At 51.0% G+C, this 14,027-nt stretch overlaps 1 protein-coding gene across 2 annotated transcripts; it reads left to right on the top strand.

The window, feature by feature from the left end:
• The first annotated feature begins 1,627 nt into the window (after window positions 1–1,627).
• CBLN1 (cerebellin 1 precursor) lies at window positions 1,628–5,683 on the top strand. Of its 2 annotated transcripts, none has more exons than XM_068202653.1 (3): window positions 1,628–3,239; window positions 3,456–3,575; window positions 4,737–5,683. In XM_068202653.1, exons 1-3 carry the CDS (start codon window positions 2,235–2,237, stop codon window positions 4,932–4,934), a joined length of 1,323 nt encoding a protein of 440 aa, XP_068058754.1. In that variant the 5' UTR covers window positions 1,628–2,234; the 3' UTR covers window positions 4,935–5,683. The 2 variants fall into 2 exon arrangements, with proteins under 2 accessions (XP_068058754.1, XP_068058755.1); XM_068202654.1 differs by having other exon boundaries at window positions 4,783–5,052.
• The last annotated feature ends 8,344 nt before the right edge of the window (window positions 5,684–14,027 follow it).

Here is a 14,027-nt window from a genome sequence, read left to right as displayed (position 1 = left end):
CTCATAGTCTGCAGTCAGTCTGTCAATATTGAGGTCAGGGTGAGTTACCACACAATGGACAGTTCACATATTTTCACCATATCCACAACAGGTTTTTTTTTTTTTTGCAAAGACCAAAGAGCTCTGCTTGACAAATATATCCATTTCAGACTACCATCTACGCCACCTATTACAGTTTGTTAATACCTTGACATCATTTCCATTGTATCTCAATGACCATCGCCCTCTTGGATCTCAATGGCATTGACCAACAATGCAGTTTGTAATTAGATGGGGTAACTCAATTCCTGGCCCTCTGTAAGCATTTGGATTTGCAAATTTCCACTCCTAGATGGGGAGCTCTTTGCCACACATCACTAATTATGCCACGTGCTTATGTATCAGTCCCTACACCCTCCTGCTGAGCCCCTCTTCTTTGTGCCCAGTAGGAGTCAGAGACTGTTGTCAACACAGAATCAACACAACTGCCTAGTGCTGCATGTGACATTTAATGAAAATGAAGTCAGGTCTCATTTGCATGGCAGGTGTTGCTTTATTACAGCAGAGCTGCAGAAGCTGGGTGCTACAGTGTTTGTCAAGTGTGCAAGAATGAAAGTCACTTACAGTGAGGGTGTCTGGCACAGGAATCCTGGCACCCCCCTTGTCTGCCTGTCCACCTCCTGGGTGAGGTAAAGTGACAAATTTGCTCATTTTTCCAGGTGCCCCTGTTCTGGTTCTTTCTGCTAACTCCATCCACCAAGCCATCAGAATAGTCAAGGAGCTTGGGGGAAGAAAGCCCACCCAGCCTTCTGCCAAGGGGTCACCACACCAAACAACTTCCAGCTCTGGCAGACCCTCTTGGACTCAAATCCACAAGCTGCACCTAAAGAGCTCTATAGAACAAGAGAATTTATTTCTGTTATGCACAAGTGCCTTACAAGAGTAATACATGAAGATTTTTTATGAGTCATGTGTGTTGAAAGAACATGTATATTTCTTTGAGTCAAGCACTCAAAAAATTAAAAGGGCAGAGTCGTGCCCCTTCAGTTTCCATTTCCCCAAGTCATTTCACCAAAATGACAAGAATGCAAAATGCTCATTTTCACTAATTTTTATTTGTTTAGCCTTATTAGTACCCCTTAGAAATAGAAATTTTATTTTAAAGTTTCTGATTCTGATTTCGGACTCAGTTAAGACTGTCAGCAGCAATAATACATTGTAACTCTTAAGCTCGTGTCTTGAAGTAAAACATAACACACCTTTCAACAGGCTGTGGCTCCACCCACTCACTTTCTACTTCTCAGGAGAATTTTTGTTTCTATTTTATTATCTCCCCAACTCCTTTCTGACCACTGCTCTTCCCCTATAATCATCTTGCCACTACATTAGTTTCCAGACTGCTTCGCTGCTGAGCACCTGAAGCGCGGGGTATTTTGACTCTCCCTGGGAGGCTCCTGATGCCATTGGTTCCCGCTGCATCCCGTCCCCTCACAGCCAGCCAGTACCAACCCACGGGCAGGCTAATACTTCACAGACTGTCTGAACAACTTTACAGACACTCATTTAACTTAGCAGGGCAGTTATATGAATAAAGTTTTATTTATAGCAGTTTTCAGAGAGAGAGATCCCAGGTAAAAAATCTTACGAATCACATAATTGGAACAGCACAATAAAATAAAGTAAAGCATTTACCAACAATTATAATGATTTGCACTGGAGCCCAGTTTTGGATGACATTCAGTTTCCCAGAGAAGATGCTACAAACTCCATAAAAGTTTTTATCTCTGAAGTTTAACTTTGTAAATAGATCTGCCAGTTAGAAAACAACTCTGTTCCAGTCGTTTGTTTCTAATCTCTTCATTTACAATCCCGGGTGATGATTTTTTGACAGCACATCCAGAACGAACACAGGTCAGACGTCCACCGAGACAAAGCAATCTTTGCACTTTAGGAAACCACGACGACTCTAAACCCGCGCTCCGGGCTGGTCCCATGCGGGGCAGGGCACGGAGTCCCGGCCCGGCGGGGCGCTCCTGCGGGGCTGTCCCTGTCAGCAGGGCGCCCTGCCGGCCAGGAAAGGCTCTAGACGTTGTCGGAGTTTCTTGCTCGGGAAGCCTTGCGGTTTGTTCCTCCCCCAGACGCGAACGAGGCGGCTGAAGAAGACAGCGGAGCCTGACACTTCTGAAAGGGGGACCCGTGGCATCCCATCTCTCGGTGCGATCTCCGGCGGGAGGGACGGGGGGTCACAGCCGGTGATGCTCTGGCTGCTTGGAGGCGGCGGCAGGCCTTTGCCCCGCCAGCAGCCCGCTCCCTTCCAGCCTGCCTCGCCCAGCTGCAGCGCGGAAAGCCGCGGCCCCGCTCCGCCCCACGGGCCCTCATCCCGGCTTTGCCCGACGCCCCGGTCCGAGCTGCTCCACGGGAGTTCTCGAGCCCCGCCTGCCTCAGCCCCGCGCGGTGCCTCCGCGCCCCGGCGCTCCTACCTACACGGTACGGTACGGTGCGGTGCGGTGCGGTGCGGGCGGCTGCCGGGCACCTGCTCCCGCGCCCGGGCCCGCGCCGCCCCACAAAAGCGGCGGCGGCGGGCGGCGGCAGGCGGACTGCGCGGCCATTGGCGGCGGCGGCGCGCGGCGGGCGCCGGTTGGGCCGGGCGCGGCGGAGGCGGGCGCGGGGCGCTGACGCCAGCGCGGGGCCGGTGGGGAGGCGGGGCCGCGCCCCGCGCCGTCTTTGTGCTCGCCGGCAGCCCCGGCAGCGCCGCCGCCTCCCGCCGCCTCCCTCAGCCCCGCTCGGCGCGGCGGGCGGCTCCTCTCCGAAGCGCTCGGCCCCCGCTCCGCAGCGCTCCGCGCTATGTGTGCCGGCGCTCCCGTGCCTCCTCGCGGCCGCTTCCCACCCGGCGGGGCGCGCTCGGCCCCGCTCTGAGCGCGGCGGGGCAGGGGAGCGAGCGGAGCGGAGCCCGGACGGTGCCGCCCGGCGCGGAGCGAAGGGAGCGCAGCGCCATGCGGGGCTCGAGGCTGGGGCTGGGGCTGGGGCTGCTGCTGGGCGCGGCGTGGGTGGCGTGCGGGCAGAACGAGACGGAGCCCATCGTGCTGGAGGGCAAGTGCCTCGTGGTGTGCGACTCCAACCCCACCTCCGACCCCACCGGCACGGCGCTCGGCATCTCCGTGCGCTCCGGCAGCGCCAAGGTCGCCTTCTCCGCCATCCGTAGCACCAACCACGAGCCCTCCGAGATGAGCAACCGCACCATGATTATCTATTTCGACCAGGTGGGGCGGGCGCGGCGGGCTTGGGGCGCTCCGGGGCGGCGGGGCTCGGGGCGCGCCGCCGCGGGAGAAGTTGCCGGGGCCGGTGGCGGGGCCGGGCCGGCGACGCGCCGCCCCGCGGGGCCCTGCCCGCCGGAGGGGGGGCGCTAGGAGCCGGGGGGCAGCGGGGCTGGGCGGCAGCGGCCCCGCGTTGGTGCTGACGGTGCCCTTCCCTTACAGGTACTAGTGAATATCGGCAGTAACTTCGACTCGGAGCGGAGCACTTTCATCGCGCCCAGGAAAGGGATTTACAGTTTCAATTTTCACGTGGTGAAAGTGTACAACAGGCAAACCATCCAGGTCAGCCCCGAGCACCGTCGTCGGGCTCCGCGGGCACCGCGGGAGGGAGTGGACGTGCCGGCGGGGACGGGGCCGTGCGGGCGGCGGGGCGGGACGTGTCCCTAAGCCGCCGCGGGAGCGCAGACCTGCGGCGATTCTCCGCTCGAGGGGACGGTGCCCAAGGGGCCACGGAGTCCCACCAGGCCTCTGCTCGACCCCTCTCCGCATGAGCCGTCCCGGGATGGGAGGTGGTCGGCCGCTTGCCGCCCCCTCCCAGGTTGTCCGAGCCCTCGGACTGCCCAGTGCCGCTGAACACTGGCGGGAGCATCCCTGCACAGATCCCGTAGGAACGGCGGTCCCTGGCAGGCTTCTCACCCACTGTCCTGTGACAGAAGGTTTCATAGGGATTTGGGGTTCAGGGAGGTGCCTATGGCATGGAAACGATCATGAATTTGTGCATGTTTGTGCAGCTACCCTGTACGTACCTGCTTTTTCTATGCATATGCTGCTCTAGGTAGGGTTAATAAATTACCGGCCTGAAGCCCGATAGTATAATCAAGACGGGAAATCTGACTGTATAGTGATGCACTTTGCAAAGGTGTATGGAGAGCTGTATAGCACCATTCTGGTGCAAGTGGCTTAACACCTTTAGCTTGGGCAGGTAGTGCATTATTAATGTGGGGTGTGCAGTCCCGGGATCATTAATGCGAGCTTAGCAGACCTTATTGACCGTGTTGTGGCATATTGTCTTTGCTGCCTAACAAAGGAAAACTACCCTTGAATACACTTCAAAGGCCCTGACTCTGGCGGCTGTGAATCTGCTCCTCGCTGTCTCTGAGGTTTCGCATAAAGCCACCTTTCAATAAGTACAAGCAGACCTCTTTTCATAGCCTGAAAACACAGGCACCCTATTGAAATTCTCCAAAATAGGATCAATGTCCTGCTTTATATGCACCGGGTGTTTTGATGTGGTTGTCGGTCTAAAACAGTGGTGAAAGAATTCTTCCTTTGGAGTACATACCTTAGCTGACTTTAGACTGGTATTTCTTTTATGTGGGGCTGGAGTTTCAGCTGTCAAAAGAGGCCTTTCCTTAACTAAGCATTTTGCCTGTTAGGTGAGCCCCAGCGGTGTCATTGTCTGACTTTAATTGACAGAGGGCTTTGTTTTATCTTGCTCTTTAGGTGAGTTTGATGCTAAACGGGTGGCCAGTGATTTCTGCCTTTGCAGGGGACCAAGATGTGACCCGAGAAGCTGCTAGCAATGGAGTACTGATTCAGATGGAGAAAGGAGACAGAGCTTATCTAAAACTGGAGAGAGGAAACTTGATGGGAGGCTGGAAGTATTCAACATTCTCTGGATTTCTAGTGTTCCCGCTTTAAATCACTTCTCATCCAAGAAAAGGGAGAAATCTCTTACAAATTCCCAAGTCAAAGCTGGGTTTGAAGAGTCATGGACAGCAGACTTTTTACATTGAAATATTAAAGAAGCTTAATCCTGCTTAAGTTTGTGTACATCTGCTTTGAAGAATTACTACTTATTTTTGTTGTGTTGCAGCCAACAGGCGGGAGACACTATAATTGATCAAACCCCCATTTATATTCTTCTCTCTCCTCCCACAAAATTAGTTCCCATCTCTGTGTCATTGGTGTAATCTGCCATTGTTCCCCCATGGCTTCTGCCTCACACAAGTAGATTTTAGATATTTTCATTGTTCTTTACAGCATATTTTGTAGTTTTGTTTTTAAAACATGCTAATCTTGACTCTTTCTCTGAGTTTAACTTTTAAAAGAAGAAAAAAGCAAAGTATTTTTTGAATACATGGATGCCATGATGGAAGGGAAAATGCAATTCTTGCTGTGTACTGGCTGGCAAAAGGAAAAATTTCTACATGAAGAACTATCCACAGCCAAGGCTGACTAAAGTATTTCAATATTTCTATGTAATTCTGAGTGATTGTGAAATTTAAGGCTGCTAAATGTTTTGATGCTTGTTTTGCTCTTGTACAACGTGGCCCAACTAAACGCCAGGAAGTATATTGAACTTTTACTATTACTCTGTAATATATGTGTGAATATTGAAAATTAATTAATTTTTGCTTTAATTCAATAAAGTTTAAATGGGACTTTTATTTTTCTTAACCAGAAATAAGGTTTCTCAATGCAGGTAGGCCAGGGGAGGAGGCTTGGCGGGGTCCGGGGCTGCTGCAGCGGGGCCAGCTCGGGGGGTGCGGCCCGCTGGCCCCGCTGCCCGCAGCTCCCCCGCACGGGTCCCGCAAGCCCTGCGGGCGGTGCCGGCAGCCCGAGCGGACCCGTCGACAGGAGGAAGTTTCACGCCGTCTCTGATATCTACTTATTTATAGCATTTATCTGTATTATATTCTCTGAACCAGATCGCATTTTATACGGCTGCCTAAAACCACCTGACCATGTGCACTCGAGGCTGGTACTATTGATTCGCTGGTATTATTTGTTTACCGTCTTTTGAAGATATAAATGCTATAATTTTGCAGTACTCAAAGAGATTACTACTTTTATTAAAAGGTGCGTACCGAGGATTTCGATTGTATCTAAACTTTAATGTGAAATAAATCGGTGAAACGACCCCCGGGCTGTGTGCGTGGCGCGGCGGCGGCTGGCGCGGGGCTGCCCCGGCTGCGGCACCAGCGGAGCCGCGCGAATCCCCGGCTCCCGGGAAGGAATTTAATTAGCTCCAAGAAGGGGGTGGGGGGGATTATTACGAGCACAATAAGCAACGCTTCTCGCTTTATTCACAGGTTCTGCCCTGGAAACAGACCGGCGGGGCGGGCGGGGACGCGCTCCGCGAGGGGCGGCGGTGGGGAGCGGGGTCGGCTGGAGTCGGGAATGGCCGCGGCCCTTGGACTCCAAGTGGAATACACCAGCCTGCTGCCAGCTCCTACTCGTCTGTCACCCTGCAGCGCAGGGGCCAAAACGCCTTCTGGGCCCGCGGTTGCCGCCTGGCCCAGGTCGTGCTTCGCGCCCCGCAGGAGCAGGGGAGGCGCGGGCCGGCCCTCCTCAACCCCTGCCAGCAGCTCGCCGGGAGCCTCGGCACCTGCGGCCGCTGGCCAGGAGCCGTGCGAGGGATAACTGAGACCTAAGGAGAAGGAATAATGACGGAAAGCAGCCGGACTGCGTTCACCTGGAGTTACAAACTGCTCAAGATAACCAACACGTCTCATTCTCCGGCCGCAAGCTCCTCTCTCAACGCGAGACTCTTTATTACTCTCTCCTGAAGCCACTCACACCGCGCCGCCTCCCTCCCGGCTACCAGCCCCGTGCCCCCTTCGCGCCCTCCTCTCCCGAACAAGTCAGGGCGAGAGGAGCCGCCCTTGCCTCCCGTGACCGCGGGGAGTGGGTAGTGGGGGAAAACAAAAAAGGCAGGTGAAAGGAACAAAAATTACTAGGTTGCAAGAGAAAGGAAGGCGGCCCTGTGACCTCCCCGCCTCATCGCGCCGAAGCCAGGCAGCAGCTCCTGCCTGGGCCCGCCGCGGGGGATCCCAGCGATCGTCGTAGGTGCGGGGGCTGATGATGCTGATGCTTGTCTTTTGTTTTTTCCTTTTCCCTCCTCTCCCTTAACGCGAAACAAATAAACCCGCCACCTTCCGCTGAAAGTTTTCCCCTGGTCTCATTAATATTGTGCAGCTGGATATTACATTACTCCGATCACAGCAAATCGCTGCTCTGCGGCTGTTATAAAACGCTACCGTGGCTGCCTGAAACAGCCTCGTCTGCTCCGCGCCCGCGCAGCGAGGCCCCCGCCCGCTCAGCGATGCTCCCCTCAGCGAGCCCCGCACCTCGAGGCCGCCCGGAGGCCCCGGGGTGGGGCGGGAATTACGGCGTCCTGCCTGAGGAGGTAAAGCCGCTGCTGCACCGAAACCCCTGTGGCGCTCGGCCACCTCGGCGGGCCGAGGAGCCCTTGCCCGTGTCCTGGACTGGGGCCCTGGCCCAGGACCCCGCCCCGGCTCCCTGGAGGGCCGGGCGGGTCCCGCTGCCTCCCCGCCCCGGCTCGGCCCGGAGCTCCCACGGCAGCGGTGATCGGAAGCACGGGCGGTCCGTCCGAGCTGCTGCCCGGTGATTTACTTCAGCAGACGTGTTGTGTTTAAAAACAGCCCCTTTCTGCCATCCCTGCGCCCCCGGCGGACAGGGAGAGGAAGGCCGCAAAGCTGCCCCCGATCAGGCTGGAGGCCGCGGGGGGCGGCCGAGGGAAGCCGTCCTTCCGAGCCCCCTGGGGCTGGCGCCGCCCGGCGGGGCAAACAGGGCGCTGGGCTTCCCCAGGCCGGCTGGTCGCACCCGTGCTTGCAGCCATCGCCGTCTCTTAAGCGTGGCCGGTGCTTTGGCTCCGTGTTTGGCGGGGAAATGTTTAATGAGTATCTGGTTGCACCTGCTCGGAGCCTGTTCTTATCCTGGAAATCGCCCGCACCTGAGCGGGCGAGGCAAAGCCACTTTCCTGCATGGGCAACGCCGGGCTCTGTGAGCCGGTCCCGGGCGGAGAACGGGCTCCGAGGGGGTGACCGAGCCGAAGGAACTGGACATAAGGTGCTATTTTAAGCGGCGGAGCCGGATAAGCTGGGGGGTCCGGCTACGGGCACCGCTGTCCAGGCTGCACGGAGCCGGAGACAGAAAAGGGCCTGCCTTTGTCCGGCAGCCCGGGCACGGCCGGTAAGCAGCGGGCGGGAGTCACGACCGCCCCACACCGAGGGGTCCCTCGCAGGGAGGCCGTGTCCCCTCAGGGCTCCTGCGGCCTCGTCCCCGGTCCCCGCGGCCATGGCACTGGTGGGCTGCTCCGGGCTCGGGGCCGCGCTGCCCCTAGAAATGAGCAGCCGCTGCTCTGTACCCTGCTTTAATGTGTTTTCGGTTGATGTATGTAATGTCTGATTGAATTTATTGCTGATTAGCTTTGAGCATGAGTTTACACAACAAGAAATTATGTTTCATTCAGTTCATTAGCATGTCTAGTGTTTGCTTTATGAGCATATCGCTAATGGTAATGACCAATGTTGATTGATTTCTAATGTGAATATAATTACACAATGTAGGGGAATTAAAGGGAAAATCCGCATTTTTAATTGTTGGGTTTTTAGGGACGGCGTGTGGGGGCGAAGGGGGTGCACAGGGAAAAACAAACCAACTCTCTTCTGCGCAAACGATGAGAAAGTACAGATTAATGACTCCAGCAGGCAATGGGGAGTTTGGTCCAACAGAAGAACAAGTCAAATGCAGTTAACTCAGGGAATAGTTAATGCACACTCGACATTGCAAAACATAATTTCCCTTCGTCTGCCCCCCAGGTACATCTGGAAGCCCAATAAGTTCGTTTGGAAGCGGCCGTTCCCGAGGAGCCAGCAGAGGCAGGGCTTCGTGCATGGCCGGGCAGCCGGCTCCCTGCAGCCCCGCCGGCGGCTGCGCGGCTCCGAGGCAGCGCCGCTGCCGAGCGGGGAGAGCTGCGCCCTGCCCGGGGTCAGCGGGGGCGGCTCGCCCAGCTCTGTCAGCGGCAGTGCCGCCCCCGGCAGCGAGAGCCTTGCCCGCATCCTTCCTGCGAGCTGGAGACGGAGATCGGCGGGTGCTGGAGAGCCCGGGCTGGAGCCGTGCGGAGGGCTGCAACAGGTACGGGGAGTGGAGCGGGCGGGCCACGGCGGGGTTAGAGGCAGGGAGGGACTGAGAGAGTACTGTGAGGACTGGGCGTGAGGAAGCTGGAAGCAGCTTGTGTACTCCATCTGGTGCCTGTGCTTCTGAGGGTGACCCCTGAGAGTGTCCTTTCCACTAAAAAGGAAAGGTGGCCTGGGCGAGGAGAGATCAGGTTTTGCTGGAAGCATCTCCAGTGGGATGTGTAGAGGGAGAGCAGGAAGGCTCAGGTTCTGAGGAAAAACCTCTGTAGTGCAGAAATCCTGGGTGGGACACATGCACACACTTGTGGAACTGTTTTGGTTTCACCCTCTGACAGGACTAGTGGGTGAAATGTGGTGTGTATTCTGCCAGCTAAGAGTTGCCAAAAGGCCTCTGTTGTTGGTTGCCCAAAAAGAAAAGAGGCCTTGTATTTTTTTGGAGAGTGAAACAAGCTGTGTGACTTGCATGGGAGGAGAGGTCTCGGGCTAGGCTGTCCCGAGACAGTCAGTCCCTGTGCCTTGGGGCACTCGCTGAAAATCCATTGTGGGCTGGAGGCAGTGATGCCTGCACTGGGTGTGCTTCCCCTTCCACTAGTCCCTCCTTCCTTCCTGCTGCATTCCTAGGATACAGGGCAGTGGGGTTCCTCTGCTCCAGTGGTCCAAAGTCAAAAGCAGTGGTTATCCCAGTGTGAGCAGATGTGCATATCTGGGTGCAGACCATTCTTGCTCTCCCCTGTGACAACTTTGAGCCTTTTGTTGGACAAGAGAGGAAGATAATGCCATTGCCTTTGTGCAGCTTTATACAGCTGAGGAGATGTGGTGTCCCATTTCACCAGCTGCATTTAGGTTCTTACAGTATGGGATTCCTAAAGCTAAACAGTTGTTCTGAACTCAGGATGTATCTGGGATTCTAAAAAACCTGGTCTGTAAAATTTTTCTTGGGGAGGGAATTGTGGAGCTATTGGAGAATGAGTCTAAATTGCATCAGCATCTAGATTTGAAGAATACACCCAAGGGTCTCCTGCCTCATGTGCCTACATCACTAACAAAGAGAGGTTCAGAGTTAGTCATGAGTCCTCATGCAGCATGCTGCTCGTGGCACTCTTGGTGTTGGTGACTTCTAATTGACTGAAATTCTGTTAATCAGAAGAAAGAAGACCCAAGAAAGAGATGTTGGAAGAGTTTGAGCAAAATGAAGACAAAAGATGTGAATAATTGTCATTCACATTAGTAATTCGTGTTGCATGCAATATGTTCGAAGAAGTATCAGGGCTTCAGGTGCAGTTATATTTCCAGGGTGTGTGTGGTTTTTTTTTGGTGTGGTTGTTTTTTTTTTTTTGTTTTTGTTTTTTTTTTTTTTTTGTCTACACAACACTCATTCAAGGACTAAAGGTTCACGGGAGGACTCCTGCTTTGTTTGCAGTTAATAGTCATCCAGCTTGTAGTGGAAAGTCTCACTGTATTGTTTGGCTTCATGCTAATAAATTTTAATGTGCTTTCAATGTTTTGGCTTCAGGGTCATCCAAGTCAGGGCCATCCTCCTTGAGCTGCTTCTATACTGACAGTGTTTTCCAATTTTTCCAGTAGTAACAACCCCTTTAAAAACATAAATATTTTAGTGGAAATTAACATAGTACTGAACCTTTTCTGTTGATAAAATGCCTGTGCCATTAATTGCGTGACAGCTGGTTTTGGTGTTGCTGTCACTAAAGTAGGTCAATATTTCTTTCTGTTATGAAATAAAAATGCTGAGACTTAAAAAAAAAAGAGTTATGAACATGTCATGTTGCTCACTCTACAATTCTTTCCATCAAAATTTCTTGTATAACTCTTCAGGATCTTGGTCACACTGCCTGGTATGTTGACTTGATAAATATCATTTCCACTGAAAGAATGGAGAAGTATTTTGTTCTTTGCCATGCATGTGGTACTGTTCCTGATTTTGTAATTGTTAAAATCTGGTACACGGGACTTGAGATTTCATGGGTCAGTTATCCTTCCTACTTTGTTTCTCCCCAAATTCTTCAGCATACATTGAATCATGCTTTAAAATTATTGATTGGCATGGATTCATAATTCCCTTTTGAATGTTTTTATAATTTCTTTACTTGGTTTTGTGTTTTCTGGCTGACAACAGAGCTGAATTTCCCTACAATTCTGTCAGTTGAGGTGGGGGGAAAGAGAAGTTTCTGATGCCTCTCTTTTTAATCTGGCTTTATTGTTCCTTTGCTGTCTTCTGAGTGATTAATCTCACCATTTTAGTCTTCGAAGAGCCTTTCCAAAGGCTCAATTGTTCACACAACCCAGAGGACTGTAGCCTCTAGTTTTGAAACACCTCCTTTGAAATGGCAGGACCAGCTCTATCCAGAAGAGTGAGATGAGGCTCAGCAGTTATTATATCCACAGCAGAGATTCTAATTCCTGTAGCTGTGCACTTTGTCATATGGCCAATCTTGCAATGCTGCATTGAGCAGAGACCTTCACTGAGTTTCCTGCAGTATTCCTCCTAGGCCCCTCTTGTGGCTTGATTAAGCTAATTGAGAGCTCTGCTGGGAATTAACCAGCATTAGTATAGGTAAACCTACCAGCTTTGCATTTAGCCTATCATGTACATGAACAATTGCACATCTCTGACCAAACTTGGAATTATTTTTTTTTCCTCTACAGAACTAAGGCATCACTGTCTTGAAGCATGGGTTTAACATAGCATTTTGACCTGTGAAAGTAATATTTATTTTCCTAATATACATAGTGGAAGGACTTTATTGACAAGAAAGGACTCTGAAACAAATACATTGGGAAAAAAATCAGCTTTCCTTTATAGCAGGAAGAGGAGGATCTTTTTTTTTTTAAAGTAGAGATGCCAGGGCTCAGTTTTGAAAATATGGTTTTTTATTCCAGTGGGTCATTAAATGAGTTTTTTCTGCTGACATAAATTTGCATAGCTGTGTTGCAGTGCAGATTCTTCCAACTCATTCTGACTTTGGGAAATTATGGCAGAACTCGGGAAACTGCTGTCACAGAATTACATTCCAGTTCCATTTCCTGAATTGTTGCAAGCAATAGATAAATTTGCATGAGACAAGGATTATTCAGATCACCAGAACTTTTGAAGAAATACCTTCATATTTCTTCTTCTCACATTTCATTTTAATTTTTTCATGGAGTCTTACATAACACAACTGGGTTCTTTTGGCCATGTTTTCAAGATCATATAAGAATTCTGGATAACTTGAGATATTCAATAGTTTCATTGGTAAACACATGGTGGAATGATGCTATTGTCCAAAAAAATGTTGACCAAAGGTAGGTTGGTGGGTTTGTTTGGTTGTTTTGGTTTTTTTTAAATAACTGGAATGTCACAGAATGGTCCAGTGATAACTGGTGATTGCCATGTAAATGTCTATCAGTGTAGGGTTTTAAGTGCATAACCTGTTTTAGTCCCATGACAAATTTTCCTCTTTAAAATATTTGTATATTTTGAAGACAAAAAAAATCCATTAAAAAGCATTGAAACTTAACAAATCAAGTAAAATATTTGTTTAAATAGTAATAGTTATCTTGAAACTGTCAATGCTTTTAGGAAGAAACCGCCTCTCCTCTGCTTACTAGCAGTCTTTCAGATGGTACTGAAGATTTGAACACTTGTCCTGTGTGGGAAAGGAAATAGCTTGCACTGTTCTGGAGTTGTTTTAAGACAAAATGAGTGAAGTGCTCACAATAGATGTGGAGAACACAATATCAAGGACAAACACAATTTTTGTTTCTGACTGTTTTGTGTCTTTGTGGCTGAGATGGTCATAGTGTAAGGTAGTGTTGGCTCCTGACACCAAACTGAAGCTGCAGTTCTCTAGGCTAGCTAGTCAGTGCCCACAGGTTTGATCATGACTGCTTTATGCTCAGAACATGGAAATGCAGCCAAATCTCTTTGGTTATGCTTCAGCAGCTGGGAAGATGAGTCCTGTATAATCAGAAATCAACTGCAGAATAGTAATTTTAGTTTAATGTTTTAATATTCATTTACTGTATTGTGCTTTCAGAAAAGCTGAAGATGTTGCGAATACAACATTGGGGTATGGCTTAAAAATTGATATAATTAGGAGCTGGTCTGATCAGTGCTATCAATGTCAGCACATTCCAAAGAAGGCAGGGCTTTTCATTCAGGTTGGCTTCATGTGTATTCTCTCAATTCGAAGCTGTGTGAATATATTTTATATTTTCCAAATATATCTGTCACAACCTACCTTAATGGTGACAGCATATCACATCACACTGTGTCTCTGTCTTACTGTATCTACAGTGGTGTCTAATGAATGCTTCTGCACAAAGGCTGTAGTACACTGAGCAGCTGAGTGAGCTCCTGTCTGACTCAGATGCTTTTTGCTCAGCCCTTTACCTCTGCAGTTTATGGCAGTTTCCCTCCTGTTACACCACGACCAGGTTGCACTAACCCTGTGTCTGTTCTCAGGGCAGAGGAGGATGATGAGACGCTCCTTTCTACAGCTGTACAGCATGGAAACATTTCTGCAAGCTTGAAGCAAAGGGGCTGTTACACGGTAGGAAGCACTGAGCACTTCTGGGCAGGCAAGGTAAGCCCTGGCCACACGTGACCAGTGTAGCAGAGTTTTAAACCCTTTGCCACAGCAGTTTACGTCCGCAACATCAGTAATGTGCAACAGTCCTTTATATCTTGAGATATTTTTTGTATATTCCTTCTGTTGCAGTTGCTCATTTGCTGAGTTTCCTCGATGAGTTGGGCAGCTTTTCAGTTTTAACTGGTTTAGTAATCTTTCTTCTCAAAAGGCCCAATACTTCAGCCTTGCCAATCAGGAGGAGAGCCTCTTGGCTGTGC

The sequence above is a fragment of the Anomalospiza imberbis genome, chromosome 12, assembly GCF_031753505.1.
Source record: "Anomalospiza imberbis isolate Cuckoo-Finch-1a 21T00152 chromosome 12, ASM3175350v1, whole genome shotgun sequence".
Taxonomy (NCBI): Eukaryota; Metazoa; Chordata; class Aves; order Passeriformes; family Viduidae; genus Anomalospiza; species Anomalospiza imberbis.
This window is presented reverse-complemented; position numbering and strand designations above follow the sequence as displayed.

Bases quoted from the DNA above. Each gene is read 5' to 3' on its own strand.
- CBLN1 (XM_068202653.1), top strand. From the start codon at position 2,235: ATGCTCTGGCTGCTTGGAGGCGGCGGCAGGCCTTTGCCCCGCCAGCAG. The intron at 3,240-3,455 runs GTGGGGCGGGCG...CTTCCCTTACAG, and splicing joins TGATTATCTATTTCGACCAG to GTACTAGTGAATATCGGCAG. The intron at 3,576-4,736 runs GTCAGCCCCGAG...CTTGCTCTTTAG, and splicing joins ACAACAGGCAAACCATCCAG to GTGAGTTTGATGCTAAACGG.